This window comes from Peromyscus maniculatus, chromosome 16, assembly GCF_049852395.1.
Source record: "Peromyscus maniculatus bairdii isolate BWxNUB_F1_BW_parent chromosome 16, HU_Pman_BW_mat_3.1, whole genome shotgun sequence".
Taxonomy (NCBI): Eukaryota; Metazoa; Chordata; class Mammalia; order Rodentia; family Cricetidae; genus Peromyscus; species Peromyscus maniculatus.
In genome coordinates, this window is record NC_134867.1 from 44,638,913 (window position 1) to 44,659,111 (window position 20,199).

The window sequence follows — 20,199 nt, forward strand, 5'->3', positions numbered from 1 at the left end:
CTGGGATCAGTTCCTCACTCAGCAATGGCCTAGGCCTTGGTTGTAAGAGTAAAACTTCGTTGGGTGTAGCTGATCTGGGAAAGGGAGATTCATATTCACTTAGGGAAATCATAAAAACACAACCACATGTTCACAGACATGAACTTTATTAATCCTGGCAACAGCTTTCACTTAAATCAATGACCAGATTAAAAAAAGGTGTTTGGATTTTTACAGTCAATTTTATTAAATTTCACACCATGTGGTGTGTGGATACTAACAAAGTAAAACAAAAATTGATTTGCAGTATAAATGATCATTTCTTTGATGCTGGTCATATTTTCAGAGGGCGATGAGAAACTGATAGCAATGTTTATTAATACAGCATAATTTAATTAACAAAAATCAGTATGGACACAGTTTAATTTCACAGTAAAAGAAACCTTTTTAATGACACTCATTTCAAAAAACATTTCATTGGTTGAATCAGCATGGTTTATAGATATAGTTGCCCACATCCAAATCCTCTAGCATTTTTCCATGTAAAAAACTTTTGTTCCTGAGACTATTAGTTCTTCCCACATGAGAATCACAGGATTGCTTTTACTTTGTGTGTATGTATATGTATATTATATGTATATATAATATATAATAAATATATACAAATATATATATGTATATATATTTCGAGACAGGGTTTCTCTGTGTAGCTTTGGTTGAAACTTGCTCTGTAGACCAGGCTGGCCTTGAACTCACAGAGATTCGTCTACCTCTCCTTCCTGAGTGCTGGGGTTAAAGGCATGCGCCATTACCACCTAGCCAATTAATGATATCTTATTGCTTGAAACAGAGCTTTAGTTATGAATTTAATGGTAGGTCCCCTCTTACACTATACACCTTAAAAACATAACTGTTTGTTCTGTGGTACATTTCAGTAGACTACAAAGCAAAAGCTTTCATTAGGAATAAGGCGTTGCTTGCTTTTAATTCTATAGAATTCTACTTTCTCATTTACCAGGTACTGTTACAATCACTCCAAATATTTAATGAAAGCAAATGGCAATGCACAGTAAGGATCAAAGAAGGGAGTTCAAATGTTTTCCATGTTTTTTCAGAATGTGTGTGTGTGTGTGTAATAACTTTCAAAAGATGTATCTAATGAAACCTTTTTAAAGAGAATGAGAACCTTACAGAAGTTATAACACAGATGAAATGTGAAGACATTATACTAATGAAATAATAAGATATAAACAGCTAATTATTGTACAATTTCCTGATGTGAGTTTCAGGAACAGACAGAGGCATGGAAACAAAAAACAGAATACAAATCACCAGGGGTTGGAAGAGAGAACGTCAATGTATGATTTTAACTATAATTCAAAAAGCTATTTTGAAACACTTCAGTAAAAACAAGAAACTATAAAATAACTGTGCTACATAGGTAGCTAATAGACAAAGAAAACTGGAGAAATCATAAACAAGAGTTGCATTATTTGTCCTATTTGTTATGAAGACAGTTTATATAAAACTCAGAAAAAGTAGGCTCTGGAGATGGAGTTAAGCTCAGATGTACAGAACACCCACTTCACCTAGCTGTGTGTTTGTTCTCTGAATGTGGAAGCACTCAGCCAACCAACTCTGTTGTCTCCTTAGAGATCACAGCACACATCCCAAGTCGAAGTGGTATGTCCTTACTCCAGGGTGGGTCGGCCAAACCATGAAAATTTGAGATGGCAAAATCTTTTATACCACAATTTTAGGAATGCAAGCTACCAACCATTTCTGTGCTGAGAATATCAAGACATGAAACAGAATCACAACATCTAACTCATGAATTAGTAAGTACTTTTGCCTATTTGTTCTGTTAGTGAATTTTGCTTTCTTCACTCAAAGGATCTGAGGTTCTTTTTTTTTTTCAATAGAAAACCTGATTCTCTTTGGAAATTACTAATGATCATTTCTATTATTTCTAAACTTCTGCCTTGCTGATTACTTTTCTAACACTATGAAAACACAACAATCAACAAGGCTGGGTAGCATTTATTCCAACCTATAGATACAGAGCTGGACCAAGATGGGAGAATCTGCACTTGGAGGCCACTGAGGGAGTAACACAGCTTGTGTTTACATCTCTGCTTCTGTTGCTCTCAAGTGCAACTCTCCTTATAGGGCCCTCAGTTCTACAAGAGCCCCAAGTTCTTCACCGATTCTACTAGCTCTGGTTTGCAGGCCCTCTCAATTTCTTACTTTCTGAGAGCTCTATTGCATTTCATAAGCAGCTACTCTTTGTGAATCATTTCGAGCAAAATTGATTCCACGTAGCCTTTCCTAACCATTCTCATCTCTCCTTTAAGAGTCCAGTCTCATGTTTTCAATCACATTTCTTGGCCCGGGATTGTGCTTTCTGTTTCCAATTGTTCTGTCTCTGGCAGACAATTTAAACAATAAAATTAGCTTCTTCAAGACCAGCAGAGAGAAGATATGATTAAAACCATTATTAAAGAAATGAAAATGATTAAATTCTGGCCACAGCATGGCAAATAGCAAATGGATAATCAAAGATCCAGTTAGAAGTTAAACATGCATGAAATTTTAGGGGGGAAAAAGGGTTCAAAGATCTTTAACATGTAGATCTTTAAAATGTTTCTAAATTTCCATGGTGTAAATTTTTCTTTCTGAGAGAAAAAACAAAAGAGAAGGGGGGGATTTTATTTTGTTTTTCTTTTTAAATGTTTGTGTGTCTGTGTGAGTATATGATAGTGCTGACATTAGCCAGAAGAGGGAGTCAGGCCCCCTGGAGATGGAGTTACAGGCAGTTATGGACTGCCTGATAAATTACAGGGAAATAAAAAGGGGTGCTCTGCAAGAGCAGGGGTACTCTTAACCACCGAGCCGTCTCTCCAGCCCTATGATGTGAATTTTACAGTTTTGTCATTTGTTTGCTTTTTAAATCCAACAAGGACTATAAAGCCAGACCTTTGGTGAGTTTTTTTCCCCTCTAAATGCTAATAGAATTTTATAAGCTGTACACATTTTTGTGATATTTGCTAGGATTTTTAGAAATACGAGCAATTTGCCGGTTTTGATTTTTATTTATTTTGCATTTTCTGACAGAAACCTTGGCATAGCACTCGATTATTTCAGGATCATTTAGCAATATTGAAGTGAGATCTAAGAAAAGAAGGCTGTGGCGTTGCAGTCCTGTAATGCCAACACTTGGGAGGCTGAAGGAGAAGGAGTCCAAGTTCAAAGACAGACTTGGTTAGACATTTCCTCTGTTGGGACATTTCCTCCATCCCATCTTTTTGCCCCAGAGCATTAATACTTTGCATCTTCCTTGGAAGAGCAAAACATGTCTACTACACTCCTCAAGAAAATGTTTCATTGGTTGTTTTTCTATTTTAGAGATAAATTCATTGTAAAAAATTGATTATATCAAATTGTCTATCTTCTTTCTTGTACATTTGTCTTAATTGGCAAATACTAATTGCTTATATTTATAGGCTTTAATATTATTTTTTTAAAAAATTTTTCTCTTGTATATTTTTAATTAAATTTTTTAAATTAATTTTACACACCAATGAAAAATCCCCCTCGTACCTCCTACCACCTCCAGCCTCCCCCTCCAGACCCACCTTCCACTTCCCCTCACAAGAAGGCAAGGCCTCCCATGGGGAAGTCCAAGCCCTTCTCCCTGCCTCAAGGTAGCGAGAGGTGTCCCATCATAGGTAGTCGGCTCCAAAAGGCCCGCTCATGGGTTGGATTCTGATCCTACTGCCAGGAGGCCCCCCCAAGCAGATCAAGCTACACAATTGTTTCGCCATGCAGAGGGCCTGATATATTTATATACATATATATTAGAGATTGTTGCATTAAGAAATTACAAAATCCAACAACTTGTGGCCTTTTTTTTTTTTGTCAGTAGGGGCAAACTTTACATTTTTTTCAATCTGTGTATTTGTGTATGTGCATGCAAGTGCTCAAGTGTGAAGGTCAGAGGTCAACCTTGGCACTGTTCCTTAGCAGACCTCCACCTAATTTTTTTGTGATGGAGTCTCTGATTGGCACCTGGAACTTGACAAATAGGCTTGTCTTGCTGGCCCACAAGCCCAGAGACCCTCCTGTCTCTGCCTCCCAAGAGCTGAAATCACAACTGTGCACCACTATGCCTGCTTTTTACACAAAACTGGACAATTAAACTAGGTCCTCTGGCTAAGATACCTTCTCAGCCATGATCTGCTTTTAAATAATTTTGAAATAAATGAACATCATTATTTCGATTGCCATGCTGTGCAACAGACCTCAAAAACATAATCTTAACATATTCCTCCCGGTTATCTGAAATTTGTGAGTGTTGGTCAATGTTTCCTAACATCCTCACATCTAGCTTCACATAGTCTAGGGTGTAGAGTTCCATGAGTTTGATTGTTTTTAGCCTTCTTATACATGTGGGATCATGCAGTAATTTTCTAAAAGAAAAAAAAAGGAAATTTTAATAGCACTGAATTTGGAGGACATTGCATTAAAGGAAATTAGCCCAGCTCATTTTCTCATGCTACTTATCATGGTTTCTGGCTCCATCATTCTGCCCGTATTGCTGTTGGAATTACTAGGGAGATCTCTGTGTCAGTATCCAAGCGTCCTCCAGTCTGACCTTGCCTTGCTAACAATGCCACATCCTTCTTCCTTCTTGAAATGTCTTCTACTACCCAACTCCTACTTTCCCAGGACTTCCTTCCCAGTCTCCTTTGCTACTTCATCTTTTTTAAGTACTTACATGTTCCATGACGTGGTCTCAGTGCCTTTATCGTCTCTATCTGTGCCTATAGATAGAGTATGACTCATTCCCAGCCCATGAAATGTCACCTGTATGTTGATGATTTCCCTTAAGCTCCAGAGAGAGGTGCCAATGATCTCTGTGGTTTCTATAGACATCTACAGGCAACTAACTTACCTTCGGCACACCCTTAGTCTTCCAAATCGCTCTTCCTCCCGTGTGAACTCCCATCTTATCTGTGGAACTCTTCTAGTCTAAAACATGAGTGTTCTTTTTCGTCCGTCTCTTTTCTTCAGGCTCCTGAATCCAAATCATCATGAATCCAATCACCCCCACCTCTAAAATCCATCCAGAACTGGGTCATCATTACCATTCACCAAAAATAAAGCAGCACCTACCAAAGTATTCATGCTGTTTGTTAGTCAGGGTTTTCCTGAGAAACGGGACCAATAGGATAGGGAGAGAGGAGAGGGGAGGGGAGGGGGAGAACAGGAGTAAGGGGCAAGAACAAGAGAGCAAGGGGTGGATATGGAGGGGAGAGAGGGAGAGAAGAGGAGAGGAGAGGGGAGGAAGGGAGGAAGGGAGAAAGTATTTGAATTGGTTCATGTATTTTTGAAGTCTGTCTAGAAGGCTGGAGACACAGAAGAGCCAATGTTATAATTGGCCTATGAGGTTGTCTGTTGTAAATATAGGGAGATCTGATGTTGTAGAAGCCTAAAGAAAACACACACACACACACACACACACACACACACACACACACACACACATTCAGTTGATTAGAGGAGAGCCACTTTTATAGAGGACAATCTACTTTAAGTCCACTGATTTAAATGCTAATCTAATAAAAATAATACCTTACCAAAAACATCCATAAAAATGTCTAGCCAAATATCTGGGTAACCTGTGTACCTATTAAACTGACAGGTAAAATTAACTGTCACATCATGTTTTTAATTATTGCCGTTTTCTCATCTGTCCTCAATTGAGTACACAATGGTCACGTCCTCACCTTAATACACAATGGTCAGGCCCCTGACGGAATCCCTTTGTAGCACACCACAGAACTATAAATAAAATTCTAGTCTGTACACAGACTTCCAAACTTTTCACTAATATAAGCCTGACCTCTGCTCTCCATCCCTGTTGTCTTCAGCTATGCCTGCTTCCTTTCCACTCAATGAGCATACTATTTTCCTTCCTTATGTATTTTCAGTAAGTAACAAGGAATGCTCGACCCTAAATCGAGGCACAGAGGGTTCTGCCTTGTGCAGAAATCTAACCACCTTGCTCACTCAATTTTTTGTAGGCGTGTCATTAAATTGTCACTCATCATTCTTGGAATTTTTTTTTCTGTTATTCTAAACACTGGCTGCTTAGTTTAGTCTTGCTAATTCTGTGGGTTCCTAATACATTCCTTTAAAAAAAAGGAATATAGAATGTGCCACAATATCTCTACATCTAAAGTTGGCTTGTTCACTTCCATAAATACACTTTTGAGCTGCATAGTTCTAAAAGAAATGGCACGAAGTTCTTTGCATTGAAGACCGTGCCTATTCTTTTAAAATGTATTCATTTCTCTAGGTGGGGAAAAATCTCTCTGGTGTTAAATTCTCCACCAGGAAGTCTCATACAGAAGACTTTTGTATTGGTCTCACAGTGTTAGCGTCAACTCTAATTTTGCCTGCTCCTGTAGGAAATTTGATCTCTCCTTCCTCCTTCTTATTGCCATTCTCTCCTACCCACCAGACACATGCTTCCTATTTCCTGGGTCTCTAGAGGACTACTTCATTTCAATTTTAAGAAGAAAACTTGCATAAAATCAAATCAGCAAAGCAAATATAATACAAACTAGTATTCATGCCCATGCTTGTCCTTCATGGGTCAGTCTTATGACTGTAATCATATTTCAGTGGACTATCTGCTGCTCAATATTTTGGAAATAATAAAAATACAGTTTTTCACATAAAATAAATAATTTCAATTGTAGGTGTAATCAACTGTCTTATTAAATAAGAAACACAGAACCAATGCAAAGAAGAAAGCCAAGATGTCAGAGCTAAGAGCTAAAACCTTATTCTTCCTCCTGCGGTGGTCCTACCTCTCCGAAAGAGAGCTACTTCCTGTGTTAAAGTCTTTATAAAGACTTTCGGTTCTGCCTTCTCATTGGTTGTAAACCCAACCACATGACCACCTCGTCACTGCCTGTCTTTAAAGACTTCCAGGTCTTCTATGGTTGGTATTGAGATTAAAGGCGTGTGTCTCCAGTGCTGACTGTATCCCTGAACACACAGAGATCTACCTAGCTCTGCCTACCAAGTGCTGGGATTAAAAGCATGCACCACCACCGCTCAGCTTTCCTATGGCTTGCTAATAGCTCTGACCCCCGGGCAACTTTATTTATTAACATACAAATAACATTTTAGTACAAAATAAAATATCACCATATTAAATGTTTTGAATACTTTTGATAACCTATTACATGTTACTTTATTTATTCTTTTTTTTTTTTTACATTTTAGCTTATTTATTCTTGACACAATAGTTCTAGCATTAGTTAAAAGCAGTTTAATCATATTCTGATAACAGGCAAGCCCAAATCTTATTAGCAAATAGCATCAAATCATATGTGTAACTTGTACAGTTTTCCCTAACATTTGGCTAGAGTACCTGCTACATACACTCTCTGCTCTGGAATCCAGGCTGACAGTATCTTGCCATATTCTAGGACAGAAGCAAGACAAGAGAATGAAGTGCACTCTTATAAACTTTAGCCTACAATGATGTGTGTTAATCACATTCTTTTTACTAAGGCAACACATTATCATGTCTAAGCAGTCAAAGAAGGAAAAAAAAAGACAAATTCTGCCATTTGAAGAGAAGGGAAAATAACCCCCCACCCCCTGGGAAAAAGTCCTTATGACTCTCATGGTTATAGCATTTGGAAAGGTTTGTGTGTGATTCCAGAAACTGATAAGAATTTGCTAACCCTACCTTGTCTACGTGATGTCAGGCATAAAAGGTTCACATACTTGTCCTACAGGGATAGGCGAGACAAAAACCATGACTCCTCGAGCTTACCTTTCCTCTTCATACATCTCTGACCTCATCGTTGGTGATAAGTAATCTTCACTGTCAACTTGACTGGATTTAGAGTTCCCATGGATACACAATCTGACTGCGTCAATGACGCTGTTTCCAGAAAGCTTTAACCGAGGAGGGAAGCCCCACCCTGACTATGGGCCTCGAGTGGGCTAGAGCCCTTGAATGAAAAGGGAGCAAGGCAAGCGGTACATCAGCATTCATTGTTCTTTGCTTCCTGCTAGCTGATGTAATGTGACCAACTGCCTCACGCTCCTGTAATGTACTGTACCCCTTCTTACATAACATATTAAAAACACCCTTCTTTCCTTATGTCACTGTTTGTCAGGTACTTGGTCACAGCAACAGGAACACTAACAGCCATTTCCAATGGCATCATGTTTTTTTTATCCTACCCATGTTGCACAGCAGCTGCTTATCCCCTTCTCTTGCAAAGGTCTTCTCTAACACCATCCGTCCTGATGAACCCCTGTAACATTTCTTGACTATGTGGCTCCCTCAAGCTAAAAAAAAAAAAAAACAGCCTAGATGCAAATGTTTGAACATAAATTTGGCTGGTTCAATAGATCTCACAGCATTCAGGCAGACTCCTATCTTTAGCCTAAGAAACTTCTAATACCAGTCAGCCCTTTATCTCCCCATCAACCTCTAAATTCCCTGACTGCAGCTAGAGTATTTGCTAAGTTTCTGGAAAAATGTTTTCCTATTTTTCATTTTCTCCTACACAATGGCTAAAATTGTTCCAGTGTTCTTAATTTTTACTGTCGATCTAAAAGTCCCAATTCACTATGGAAATTCATTCTGTAAACAACCATTCAGGAACTGGACATTGATTTCAGATAAACCATCAGAATGAAATGCTTGTTCAGTTAACAGTTACTTCATTCAAACACTTAGAAGTTCTAGGTAGCGTATAGTTGCATATGCTAGATGGAGAGAGATCTCGGACTTAAAGTGTTTAATTTGAACTTTTGTATTTTCTCTCTAAACCCATTCCTCACTAAATACTCCAGATTCGCCTAGTTGTATGGGTCTAAACCACAAATTGTATTCCTTTCTTTTATACTTGATATGCAATTTTTAGAAATGCCTCCCAAATTCAATTACTTTCATTTCTACCTCCCTAGTTAGAACCATCCATTGTTGTCTCTTGTCTGGATTGTGCAATGGCCAGCTAAGAAGTCTCCCTGCTCCCACTTTTTGAACTACTTTGTGTCTATCTCCTGTAAATGCAATCTTGTTCTTGTCCATTCAAAATCACCCAATGACTTCTACAGGTGAGGAAATAAAACCTTCCACCCCCCTTACTAAGTTCTGTGACTCAGTTCCCTGAATTAGACCTTAATAATAAAAGTTAACAACAACAACAACAAAATGTGCCTCAGGACTTACCTATTCATACAGAGAGAACATGCACAGAGGAATAATTCAAAGGTTAGAATTCGGGACTTATATCTTGCAAAGGGTGATACATTTGTTCAGAGTTGACAAGCAAGGGGAAAGATGTTTGAATTCCTAGAGACAGTGAATTGTGGGAAGGCAAATGTCTGCAGGGAAATGGATGGAAAATAGAGCTATTGCAGTAAACTTGGTGCAGGCATATCAAGATGCTTATTCTCTATCCAGTGGAAAGAGCTGTTTTGCCCCTCCCGATATAGGGGAAGAAGGGAAGAGGGGGGGAGTGTGTGTAAAAAATTATGATCTGCTATTGGGTAAACAGGTGGAGGACAAAGAGTTATCTTTGTGTTTGCTGCTTCCTAATTGTAATCTTTATATCAAAGTAATCTTTATGCCGAGTTGGCATTCGGGGGCATCCCATTCTCAGCCTCTTTACTAACTTCTTGTGCAGTAACCTGCTGACTGATCTATTGGCCACAAAGCTGTTCTCTGGCTCTTCACACTCTTAGATCTCATTTGCTCTTCCCCCTCAAGCCAGACTTCCACTTTATTCTCCTTGCCTGAAACACTCTTGCTCTACATAACTGTGTCGACTTCCTACTAATTCAGGTTTCTTAGTGAATGACATCAACTGGAGACATTCCCCCCCCCCCACCAAACATTTAAAAGAAAATTTCAGCTGTCATTTTTATTTTTTTTCCAGCCTACATTTCTCACCTAATTATAAGGACTAGACTTGCACCATCTAGTATGACAACCCTAACCTAATATAGAAGTTGTTCTTTTCTTTTTAATAGGAAAGAAGAATCCTGGAAAGAGAACCAAAAAACAATGCTGTCTTTGGAGTATTTGAAGATTGAGGAATGAGTGAGAATCAGCAGGTGTGTACAAAGAACAGTAAACAACCCGGGACCCAAGCTCATATTCTGGGTGGATAAATAAAGATTTACAATAATTTATGTATAGGATATAAAATCCATATTGTTGGTTGTTTTCTTACTCTTTGTCTCTTTGGGGGCCTGCCACCTGGCTCCCAAATAAATCACACATGGTTGCTTATTCTTAATTATGTATGTCCAGCCTTAGCTTGGCTTGTTTCTAGCCAGCTTTTCTTAACTTTAAATTATCCCTTCCTCCTTTTGCCTCTGGGCTTTTCCTTTTCTGTTCCTGTATACCTTTCTTTGGTTATTACTCCGAGGCTGCTCCCACTTTTTGAACTACTTTGTGTCTGTCTCCCGTAAATGTGTAGCTGGGTGGCTGGCCCCTGGAGTCCTCCTCCTTCTCTGGCTACTTCTCTCCTTTCCTCCCAGATTTCTCCTTCTATATATTCTTTCTGCCTGCCAACCCCATCTATCCTTTCTACTGCCTTGCTATTGGCCACTCAGCTCTTTGTTAGACCATCAGGTGTTTTAGACAGGCACAGTAACACAGCTTCACAGAGTTATAAAAAAAAATGCAACAGAAACAAAAGTAACACACCTTAAAATAATATTTCCCAACATCATATGAACTGTTTGGTTTATGTAATTGCCTATGATAATTTGGAGTTTCATTTGTGAAGTTGTAAGAAGAGATAGGTTAGCAAGCAACTGAAGATGTGTGGCCACTAACATTAATTAGCTGTAGATCAGCAGCATCATTTAGAAGGCAGCTAGCTTCTCTAGGTATCTCAATGGGTCAAAACTGCTATTTGACCAAAATGTAAGAAAGAGCACTGTTAAATTTCCACGTGACAAAATAAGTGCAACATATTGTGATGGTTGATGGCGGAATCAATTTTCAAACCGATTTCTCCAAACTGATACATTAGATCAAATGAAACAAAATAAAACAGGTTGGGTTCCCTGTATAGGGATTCACACAATTTACACAGTTACCTGAGATTTCTGACAGTTACATCAGAACACTTGGGCCCACAGTGATGGACAGACACAAGGTTACAGTATTATTAAAGCCATTCAGCATTTAGCCTACTGTTCCTTCTGTGATTCTACTAATTAGTTTAAAATGTGAACTTGTTACAACTTAGAATCATCTGAGAGCCTGGTTTGAGGAATTGCCTATAACCAGTTCGTCTATGGAAATTATCTTGATTATTAATTGATATAAGAGGGCCCAGCCCATTGTGGGTCACACCATTCCTCATATAGGTGATCCTGAACTATATCAAAAAGCCAAATGAGAATAAACCTTATGGCCATGCAGAAAGCAGGATCTTTCACTCATCTGCAGTAAACTTTGTGCAGGCATATCAAGATGCTTATTCTCTATCCAGTGGAAAGAGCTGTTTTGCCCCTCCCGATATAGGGGAAGAAAGGAAGGAGGGGAGAAATGTGTGTAAAAAATTATGATCTGCTATTGGGTAAACAGGAGGATGAGCAGAGCTTCACTCATCCTCCAGTCTGTGATTCTTTAGCTATGAAGTAAGTTCCTCACACAGGCGTAATGCTGTTTGTAATAGCAAGCAGCCTTCAAATTCCTGCCTTGAGTTCCTTTACTGATGGACTATGACCTGGAATTTTAAGTCATTTCCTCTCCTAAGTTACTCTTGGCCAGAGTGTTTTACAACAACAGAAATGAAGCTATAAGAGGTATATAGATCCATTTTAAATTTCAGTTTCCTATTTTCAAAGTGGGAATACTAATTATCTACAAAAAACCCTTGATTTTGTGAATTCACAATATTTCTGAGAGATTAATTTCATCCACATTTATTTTCCCTTGTTTTTCCTTGATCAACCTTATAGCTGATGCATACAGAAAAAGGTAGGAAGGAAGGAAGGAAGGAAGGAAGGAAGGAAGGAAGGAAGGAAGGAAGGGAGGGAGGGAGGGAGGGAGGGAGGGAGGGAGGGAGGAAGGAAGGAAGGAAGGAAGGAAGGAAAGAAGGAAGGAAGGAAGAAAGGGAGGGAGGGAGGGGGAGGGAGGGAGGAAGGAGTGGCTCCTGAGAGTTTTGAACCTGCTCTCCTGCCTCAGAGAGAGATCCATTGATTGGTTTTGGAGGGGTCAGGCTGATGAAGAAAGACATGGGCCATCAGGGAATGGATAGATTACCTGAAGACCCTCACTGGCCATACTGTACCAATTACTAGTGATATCCGTACATACAGGCAAGTCAATTATTAGCTTTCTTTTCTCTTCCTTGCTGGAGAAAGAAATAAACTTGGTGAAAAGGGAGGAGATAAATTGATTATCGAAGAATAGAAGATCTAGAAATTTCCAGTTGGGTTTGAATATTTATAAGTTATGATACATGTCTTGAAAAGTCACACTTATGAAAAAAGTTTATATATATATATATATATATATATATATATATATACCAATTTATTATGGCTATTTCTGCTGCATTTTTATACTTCTTCTCAAAAAGTCAACAAGAGCTGAGAATTATATGTAAGAGTTATACCCAGTACAGGGAATGTAAGAATCCCATAGTTATGGTGTGTAAACCACTCTGCATACTTATCACTGATGTTGGTTTAGTTGAAGACAGGGAAGGAAAAAGCCAGACATATAGTGAAAAGCTGGGCATTAAATGGTTAAAATAAAAACTAGAGCTGTGAACGCTGAGTCCAGGAAGACTGGACATGGAAATGATCACTGCCTTCAGACATCTGAAAGACTCATTGTGAAAGGCAGAATGTCCCTGCTATGAATGGATGTTAAAGACAGGAATGTTTAAGTCAATCAATAGAAAAAGGAAGTTTCTCACAGCCAAGTGTTCATCAGCATTAAGGATTTGAACAGATGTCCAAAATTCCTTTTGTCTGGAATGCCATCATAGGATTCCTGAACGCAGAGGAATGTGGTCCTAGCAATTTCAGTTTGAGGATGATAGGGTATGCGGAGCAGACAGTGTAAGTGATACCACCAAATTCTGGAAATCACAGAGTGTTCTATGTCCTTAGCTTACTGAATCTGACTGAAACATAGTTACCCTTATTTTATAAATTGGGATAAACTGCAGAAGTCCACAGTGATAACATACTGTTTTAACATGGGCTTATTGCATTAAAAGACTGCACTTTGCATCATACACTGTTTCCCTCACATGCTCTTCCAATGATAAAGAACAAATCCTTTTTGTAAGAAGAGATTTCAAAATATACAGACAATCCTAATATACTGGCCAGTGGCCAGAACACTGGAATGTCTTAGCGGTGATTCACATTTCTCTGTAGAAACCTCAATGTGTGAATTATGCAGTAGCACATAATAGCTTCTTCTCTACTTGCTAGAATAATGTCACCTGGTTTTGTTTAATGTGGGGATTAATTTTACCTGTTAACTTTGTTTGGTCAGGCACTCAGATATTTGTCACATATCATTTTGAATGTGCCTCAGAGGTTGGTCTGGGGATGAGATTAACATTTAAGTCAGTTTTCTTTCATGACATCTTCTAGATTCATTGGTGTTCAAAGTGGAAAATTGTCCTCATTTTACCCATTGTGTGTGTGTACTACATTTTCCTTATTGTGGTGGTCTGAGTGAAAATGGCTCCCCTAGGTACACAGGGAGTGACCCTTTTGGGAGACGTGGCCTCCTTGGAGTAGGTGTAGCCTTGTTGGCGGAAGTGTGTCACTGGAGGTAGGCTTTGGGGTTTCAGAACCTCAAGCCAAGCCCAGTGTCTCTCTCTCTTCCTGCTGCCTGTGGATCAGGAACTCTCAGCTCCTTCTCCAGCACCATGTCTGCCTGCACACTGCCATGCTTCCTGCCATGATGATGATGGACTAAACTTCTGAACATGTAAGTAAAGCCCCAAGGAAATGATTTCATTTATAAGAGTTGCCATGGTCATGTTGTTTCTTCACAGCAAAAGAAACCCTAACTAAGACAATTATCTATTTATCTTTTGAAGGACAAAGACAATTGGCATGTGGTTTCACAATATGGAGAATATAATGCCGACACTCAAAGAGGTAGGGAGTAGGATGATGGTTGCCAAAGGTTAAGGATCAGTGGAAATGGGAGCTGTCAATCAAAGGGAACAACATTTCAGTTAGTAGAAATTCCTCCCCCCTCTTCCACATTGTTCTTTGAGCCTTAGAGGTGATTATATATATATATATATATATATATATATATATATATATATATATATATATTATATATATATATATATATATATTATATATATATATACCTTGTTCAGGCTGGGCACTCACCTGCAACTTGTTCTCAGCACCTTACACAGCCACAAGTCTCTGCATTCACCACCATTCTGTTCTGCAAAATTCATCAATGGAAAAAAAAAAGGTTCTCTAATAAAGGCTGAGAGTGGCATTTGTCTATGGATATTAACATAAACATTTACAGCGCAGTTTGATGTTATGTCAATTTAGCTAAATAACAGTATTAAGTTTCCCCCCTAGGGTCCATGACCTCCCAGTCATGGATTTTTGACCAGGTTTACAGAACCAAGCATGGATTCCTTCTATAGAGCACGCCACAGATCCCATCAGAGTGTTGTTACCCCCATAGCAGGAATGCCACTATTGCGTAAGTCAGCACATCCTGTCTGGAAGGTTGGTCTCCTATCAATAGACATACATGGATGGAGGAGGAACTCAGGAGGCACTACCACTAATTTAGGAGGCACTGCCTCTAATTGCTGAATTATTTGATACTGATCAATTCAAGGAGTGCGGAGTCATCGCTTTTAATTGTGACCCCACAGTCTCCAATGGATGGTTTGAATCCAACAATCACACAGAGGGCAGTGGGTAAAGGAAAGGGGTCACAAAACTAAGCCAAAAGACGTGGATCTGGGGACATAAGAAGGACTGGGGTTGGTAGGGATGAGAGGGAGATAAAAGAAGATGAGAATAATCACTGTCAAAGAATAATCAAAATAGAGTTCTGCTTCATTTTACATACCAACCACAGATCCCCCTCTCATCCCTCCTCTCCCTTCCTCTCTCATCCCACCCTCCAACAACATGTAAGTTCTCCCATGGAGAGCACAGCTAAGCCTAGTACATTCCGTTGAGGCAGGACCAAGCCCCTCCTCGCTGTATCAAGGCTGAGCAAGGCGTCTGGCCATAGGCGATGGGATCCAGAAAGCCAGCTCATGCACCAGGGATAGATCCTGATCACATTGCCAGGGGCCCCTCAAACAGACCCAGGCAACACAGCTTTCATTCCTGTTTTGATTACAGTCTTATTGGACCTAAGCGGCGGCACCCAGTTTCTAGACCCACCAAACTGTGAAATTATGTTGTTTTGAAAAGTTCTGGGTGGAACATGTCATATATCCTTGGGATAATCTGGTGTCACAGAAGTGGACTTGAACTGAGAGCCTGTGGGGCTGAGTCTCAAGTCCTGGTCTTTTCTGAATAGTTTGTGCAGACTAGGCCTCATTTCCCCACCTGAAATACTAAAAGGATCTCAGGTTTTTTTCAAGTCTCTATTAATTCTACTGCTTCCCCCTCCCCTCCATTAAAATAAATACTGATAAAAATCACAAGAACACACACTGGCCCCAAAGTGGTCTGGATTGCTGGCGGCCTTCCAGCTTCCTCTTTCTTTGCCTGTAACTGTCTGTCTTCAAATGCTGTTTCACCTCTTTGCCCCTCTACCCCAACCCTGCTCTACCACTAGCCAATCAAGGTAAATCTGCTTTTGCGGCATTTGTATGTGTTCCCACACCACCACCACCACGCAAGCAAGCAAGCAAGCAGGATCATTCTCTGAATGTGTCTCCGAGTCTGAAAAGGCCACCTCTAGCATTCAGTGAATTTACTCTGGCAAGGCACAGTGTGAAGGGACCCTCTGCCCGAGTGCTTCCCCCTCTTTTAGCAAGTGGGTGTGCCAGGTCCCTTGCAAAGCAGCTTCCCTGCAAAAGCATTGCCCAGCTGTCGTCATCCAACTTAACTTTCCCTAGTGAGTAGTTGAATTTGCACTGGTAAATTAATTCCGCTCAAAAAGAAAAGAAAAATTAAAAAAAAAAAAGTAAAGCAAGCATATTGCCCCAAACCTCCTAAGCCCTCCGCCCCATTAATATTTTAATATTTTCCCCCTTTCTTTTCCTCTTTTCTCTCTCTCTCTCTCTCTCTCTCTCTCTCTCTCTCTCTCTTTCTCTCTTTCTTTCTCTCTCTTTCTTTCTTTCTTTCTTTCTTTCTTTCTTTCTTTCTTTCTTTCTTTCTTTCTTTCTTTCTTTCTTTCTTTCTTTCTTTCTTTCTTTCTTTCTTTCTTTCCTTCTTTCTTTCTTTCTTTCAGAAGGGGGAAGGAAGAAGAGGAGAGCTAAGAAGAGAAAAGTAAGAGGCGGCCTGGGTGCTTGGCTGCAGGCAGAGCAGATGCCCACTTGTGCCTCTGCATTCCGAGCTCCTCTCCTTCACCCAGGCAGGCTCTGAGGGGTTCGGCGGGCGCTCGCGGCAGGCGGGTGACCTCGGGGTCAGCGGGGTCCCCTCCCCGGAGCTGCGCCTGGCCTTGTGCCAGTCTCCCAACCCCGCCGCCCGCGCCGGTCCCGCCCCGCGTGGCGACTTCTCTCTTTCCCTCTGCCCTCGGGTGGCCGGCCCTGGGTGGGGCAGCTTGAGCCTTCAGGACTGTCCTCTGCCTCGGACCGCCTAGAGCAGAGGCCACCTCGGGCGGAGTAGAGGGAGGGAGTTGCGCGGAGCCGCACCTGAGCCCCAGGGGGGAAACTGAGGCCGGCGCCGCGCCGCAGGCTCTGGACCTTGCAGGTCGCACCGGTCCAGCCCGGCAGGCTTGGATCGCCCGCCTCCTGGCTCGGCTCGGCGGAGCACTTCGCCCCAACTATTGGGAAAGTTCTGCGCCGGGCGGAACCTGCCGCCGTCGGCCGCGCCCCTGCGCGCGGGACCCGCTCTTGAACTCCGCGGCGCGCGCCCGGGGTCCACCTTGCGCCGCCCCGCGCGCAGCCGAGGAGCAGCTGCCGGGAAACCCTATGAACTCTCCAGAAAGGGCGTGACGTGACGAAGGGTCCTGCGGGGCGCGGTCCCGGCCGCCCGGGTCCCCCTTCCGTAGAGCTCACGGGCGGCAGAGCAGAGGAGCGGTGGAGGATGAGCGAGCAGCCTCTGGGGACCTCCGCGCGGTAATGCCAGCATGTAAGTCGCCTCCCAGCTCCGAGTCCATCGCACCTCCGTCTGTGTGTGTGTGTCCCCTTCTCCCCTTAGCTCAGCGTTTCCCTGAAAGGTACCAACTGCGGTAACAGGAGCTTCAACGTGCTCCTCGGGGTACCGGGGACTGGCCATTGCCAAAGGGAGCTGGGGCGTGTGTGTGTGTGTGTGTGTGTGTGTGTGTGTGTGTGTGTGTGTGTGTGTGTCTTGCTTTCTCCCTTTCTCCCCCTACAGAGAGGTAAACTTCACTGGAAGTCCGTGTAAGGCAGAGTAAGAAGGAAGGGCTGGGCTTCAAGTATGGGGAGAACGTGGTTTTGATTCAAATTAAACAAGGACTAACCGACCGCGCAGCTGTTCGCAGGGCTCTGGCGCTGCCAAGCCAGCGCTCCCTGGATCAACACCTGGGGCCTGGGAAGGTACTGCTGAGCGGGGGAGATGTTGGCTCTGCGCTGTCACCTTTGCCTGTGGAAGTCGTTGTTCTTAGATCTCTGAGATATTTAAATGACTTTTTCCCCCCATTGAAACTTCCCCAGCCCTGCGCCTTTTTCTTTAAAGAGCCCAGGAAAATGTTCCCAGTGTACTATGTAGATTAAAAAGTAATTAAGGAACGTGATAGGGGCTTCTGGTAGAATTACAAGTAGGAGGCACGGAGGAGAGGGTGAGAGGGTCAGAAAAAGCTACAAGGTTGTGCTTGGATGGAATTGCCGTCTAAACTGTGAGGTGCTCTGAAGGACCCGATGAAAGGGCAGCCATGCGCACCGCCTGGCCTTCCAAACTGGACAGTGGTTCTCCGAAGTGCCACACTTATCTTTGCGGCCAAATTAGCAGGATTTTGTTTGTTTGCTTGTTTGTTTGTCATAGTGTTATTTTTCCCTCTGCCGTTTTATTTACTCTTGGGCAGACACCTGACAGACTTTTTACCCACTTCCACTAACTTGTTCAGGAGCTACAGAAATTGATAAATTTCCCTCACTCCACGACTCCATCCTTACTTATTTTCGCTTCTATTTCTCTTTCCAAGTTAGCACCCAGGGTCTTGAGTCCCGTCCCCCCTGCGCCCCCCCCCCCATCCCGCCATCTTCGCTGCTCTGTTCTCCTCTGCAACCCCAAACACATCTTTAAAGTAGAGGATGGAACAGAGCACGCCAGCTTCACCCTCCCCGCTGCAGCTTTGATCTCGGCTCTATGCCGTGTACTGAATACCACTTATTTTTATTAAAACTCTATGTGAAGTATTGACGCACCTGAGAGTTTTACATGTTGCTGATGGCAGAGGAATGGGCGGATGGATCACTTGTGAGCATTTGTTTGGGGACACAGTCAGCCACTTAACATTAAGACTCGTTCCCTTATGCAAGCAACAGGTTTGGAACAACTGGTAAGTTTGTTTCCAACTTCAGTTTTCCTGAAAACGTATCCCAGCTTTACACAGGAGATAATTAGCAGCTTTCTTTCCGCCTCCCTGGATGTCTAGTGCTCATGGGATCAAAAGCAACACACACACACACACACACACACACACACACACACACACACGCACTCACGTGTGTGAATACCTTTTTTAAAAGTAAAGGATGTAAAACTGATCAACAGGTAATGTAAATTTTTCTTGATAATGCAATTAAATTATTTAATCCACTTGAATTTGGCATGATTAAATTTATGCCTTCTTGGATGGAATCATGAATAAGCAGTCATCTAAGGCTTTTAATTTTGATTTAAATTTCTTTGCTGAATTCTTTTGATGGATTTTTTTTCTGTGTCTTTCAAGATTATTATGCATATTTTTTGTGCAATGGTTTAAGTTGTTTTGACCCTTTTTGACTGATGGGCAAGTTAGAATACATGGAGATAGTGATAATCTGCCCAAGGTAACTATTCCTATTATTTCGTTGAAATGGTAAACAATAACTACACTTTAAAAATTTTAATTGAGTAAATAAAAATACACAGGCTACTTAAATGTCTTGGTTGTCTCTTCCTTGTGGAGAACAAACTTGTTTATTGTTACAGTCACATTTTGAAATTATAGACTTTATAAATATACTTAGGAGTTGCAACAACTGCATGTTTTGAATGCTCCGAGAATTTTAGAAGATTTAGGGAGGCTGGCTTTTGTTGGTCTCACAGTGCATGAAGCTACTGTTCTACTTATGGCTTATATAAGTTACAGGACATTGTGCCTGTCCAGTGTGAATGGTGAATGAGGCTATTGTCTGTTTGCTTATGGGAAATATTAGAAGCTCATAGCAGTTACTGCCTGACTGAAGGGTCACTATGATTTCTGGAAATAATGAATTGAGAGACATTTCATTTCTATATTAAAAATAAACTGATGATAATGTCTTTGGACGCAGTCTTATTTCTAACTCTCCACATGTCATATAGAATTTACATGTCTGATGAAAGGAATGGAAGTTTCTAGAGACATCTAGTGCTTAGACTAAATAGAAAGTGTGTGTAGTATTTGTGATAAGATGTATATTTCCATGCTTATTCCTAGTTGAATGACATCATTACCTTATCCATGCTAGATGACATTATAATGCACACTTCTTGGTGGAAATGCTAACATTTAAAGGATTTACCAACTCCAACTAAGAAGTCCAGGATAACGAGTGTGGCTACCTGGAATCATCTTACCTCCCTTTTATGCAGAGTGGAATTCTTTGGAATGCCTTTCAAGATTATTTACAAGACGGCTGATATAGTGAAAGCTTACATGTTTATGATAAAATTGGTTAAAAAACACAATCAGAAAGAAAAATATTTATACTGTAATAGAAAAGTATGTATATGAATTGGTCCTGCCAATCCAAATAAAGGAAATCCAAGAGAGACACTTCTGTCAGCTGACAGAGATCAAAGCAG

The 20,199-nt window shown here is 41.1% G+C and overlaps 1 protein-coding gene across 3 annotated transcripts in view; it reads left to right on the top strand.

Moving 5' to 3' along the window:
- Positions 1–17,092: 17,092 nt before the first annotated feature.
- The window catches only part of Adgrg6 (adhesion G protein-coupled receptor G6), a 131,411-nt gene continuing 128,304 nt past the window's right edge, over positions 17,093–20,199 (top strand). The window contains exon 1 of one of the 3 annotated variants that reach the window (XM_015995580.3): positions 17,093–17,316. In XM_015995580.3, coding sequence (XP_015851066.1) covers positions 17,315–17,316 — 2 coding nt within the window. In that variant the 5' untranslated portion in view covers positions 17,093–17,314. The remainder of the gene's footprint in view (positions 17,317–20,199) is intronic. The other 2 variants (XM_015995581.3, XM_015995582.3) reach the window with 2 other exon arrangements.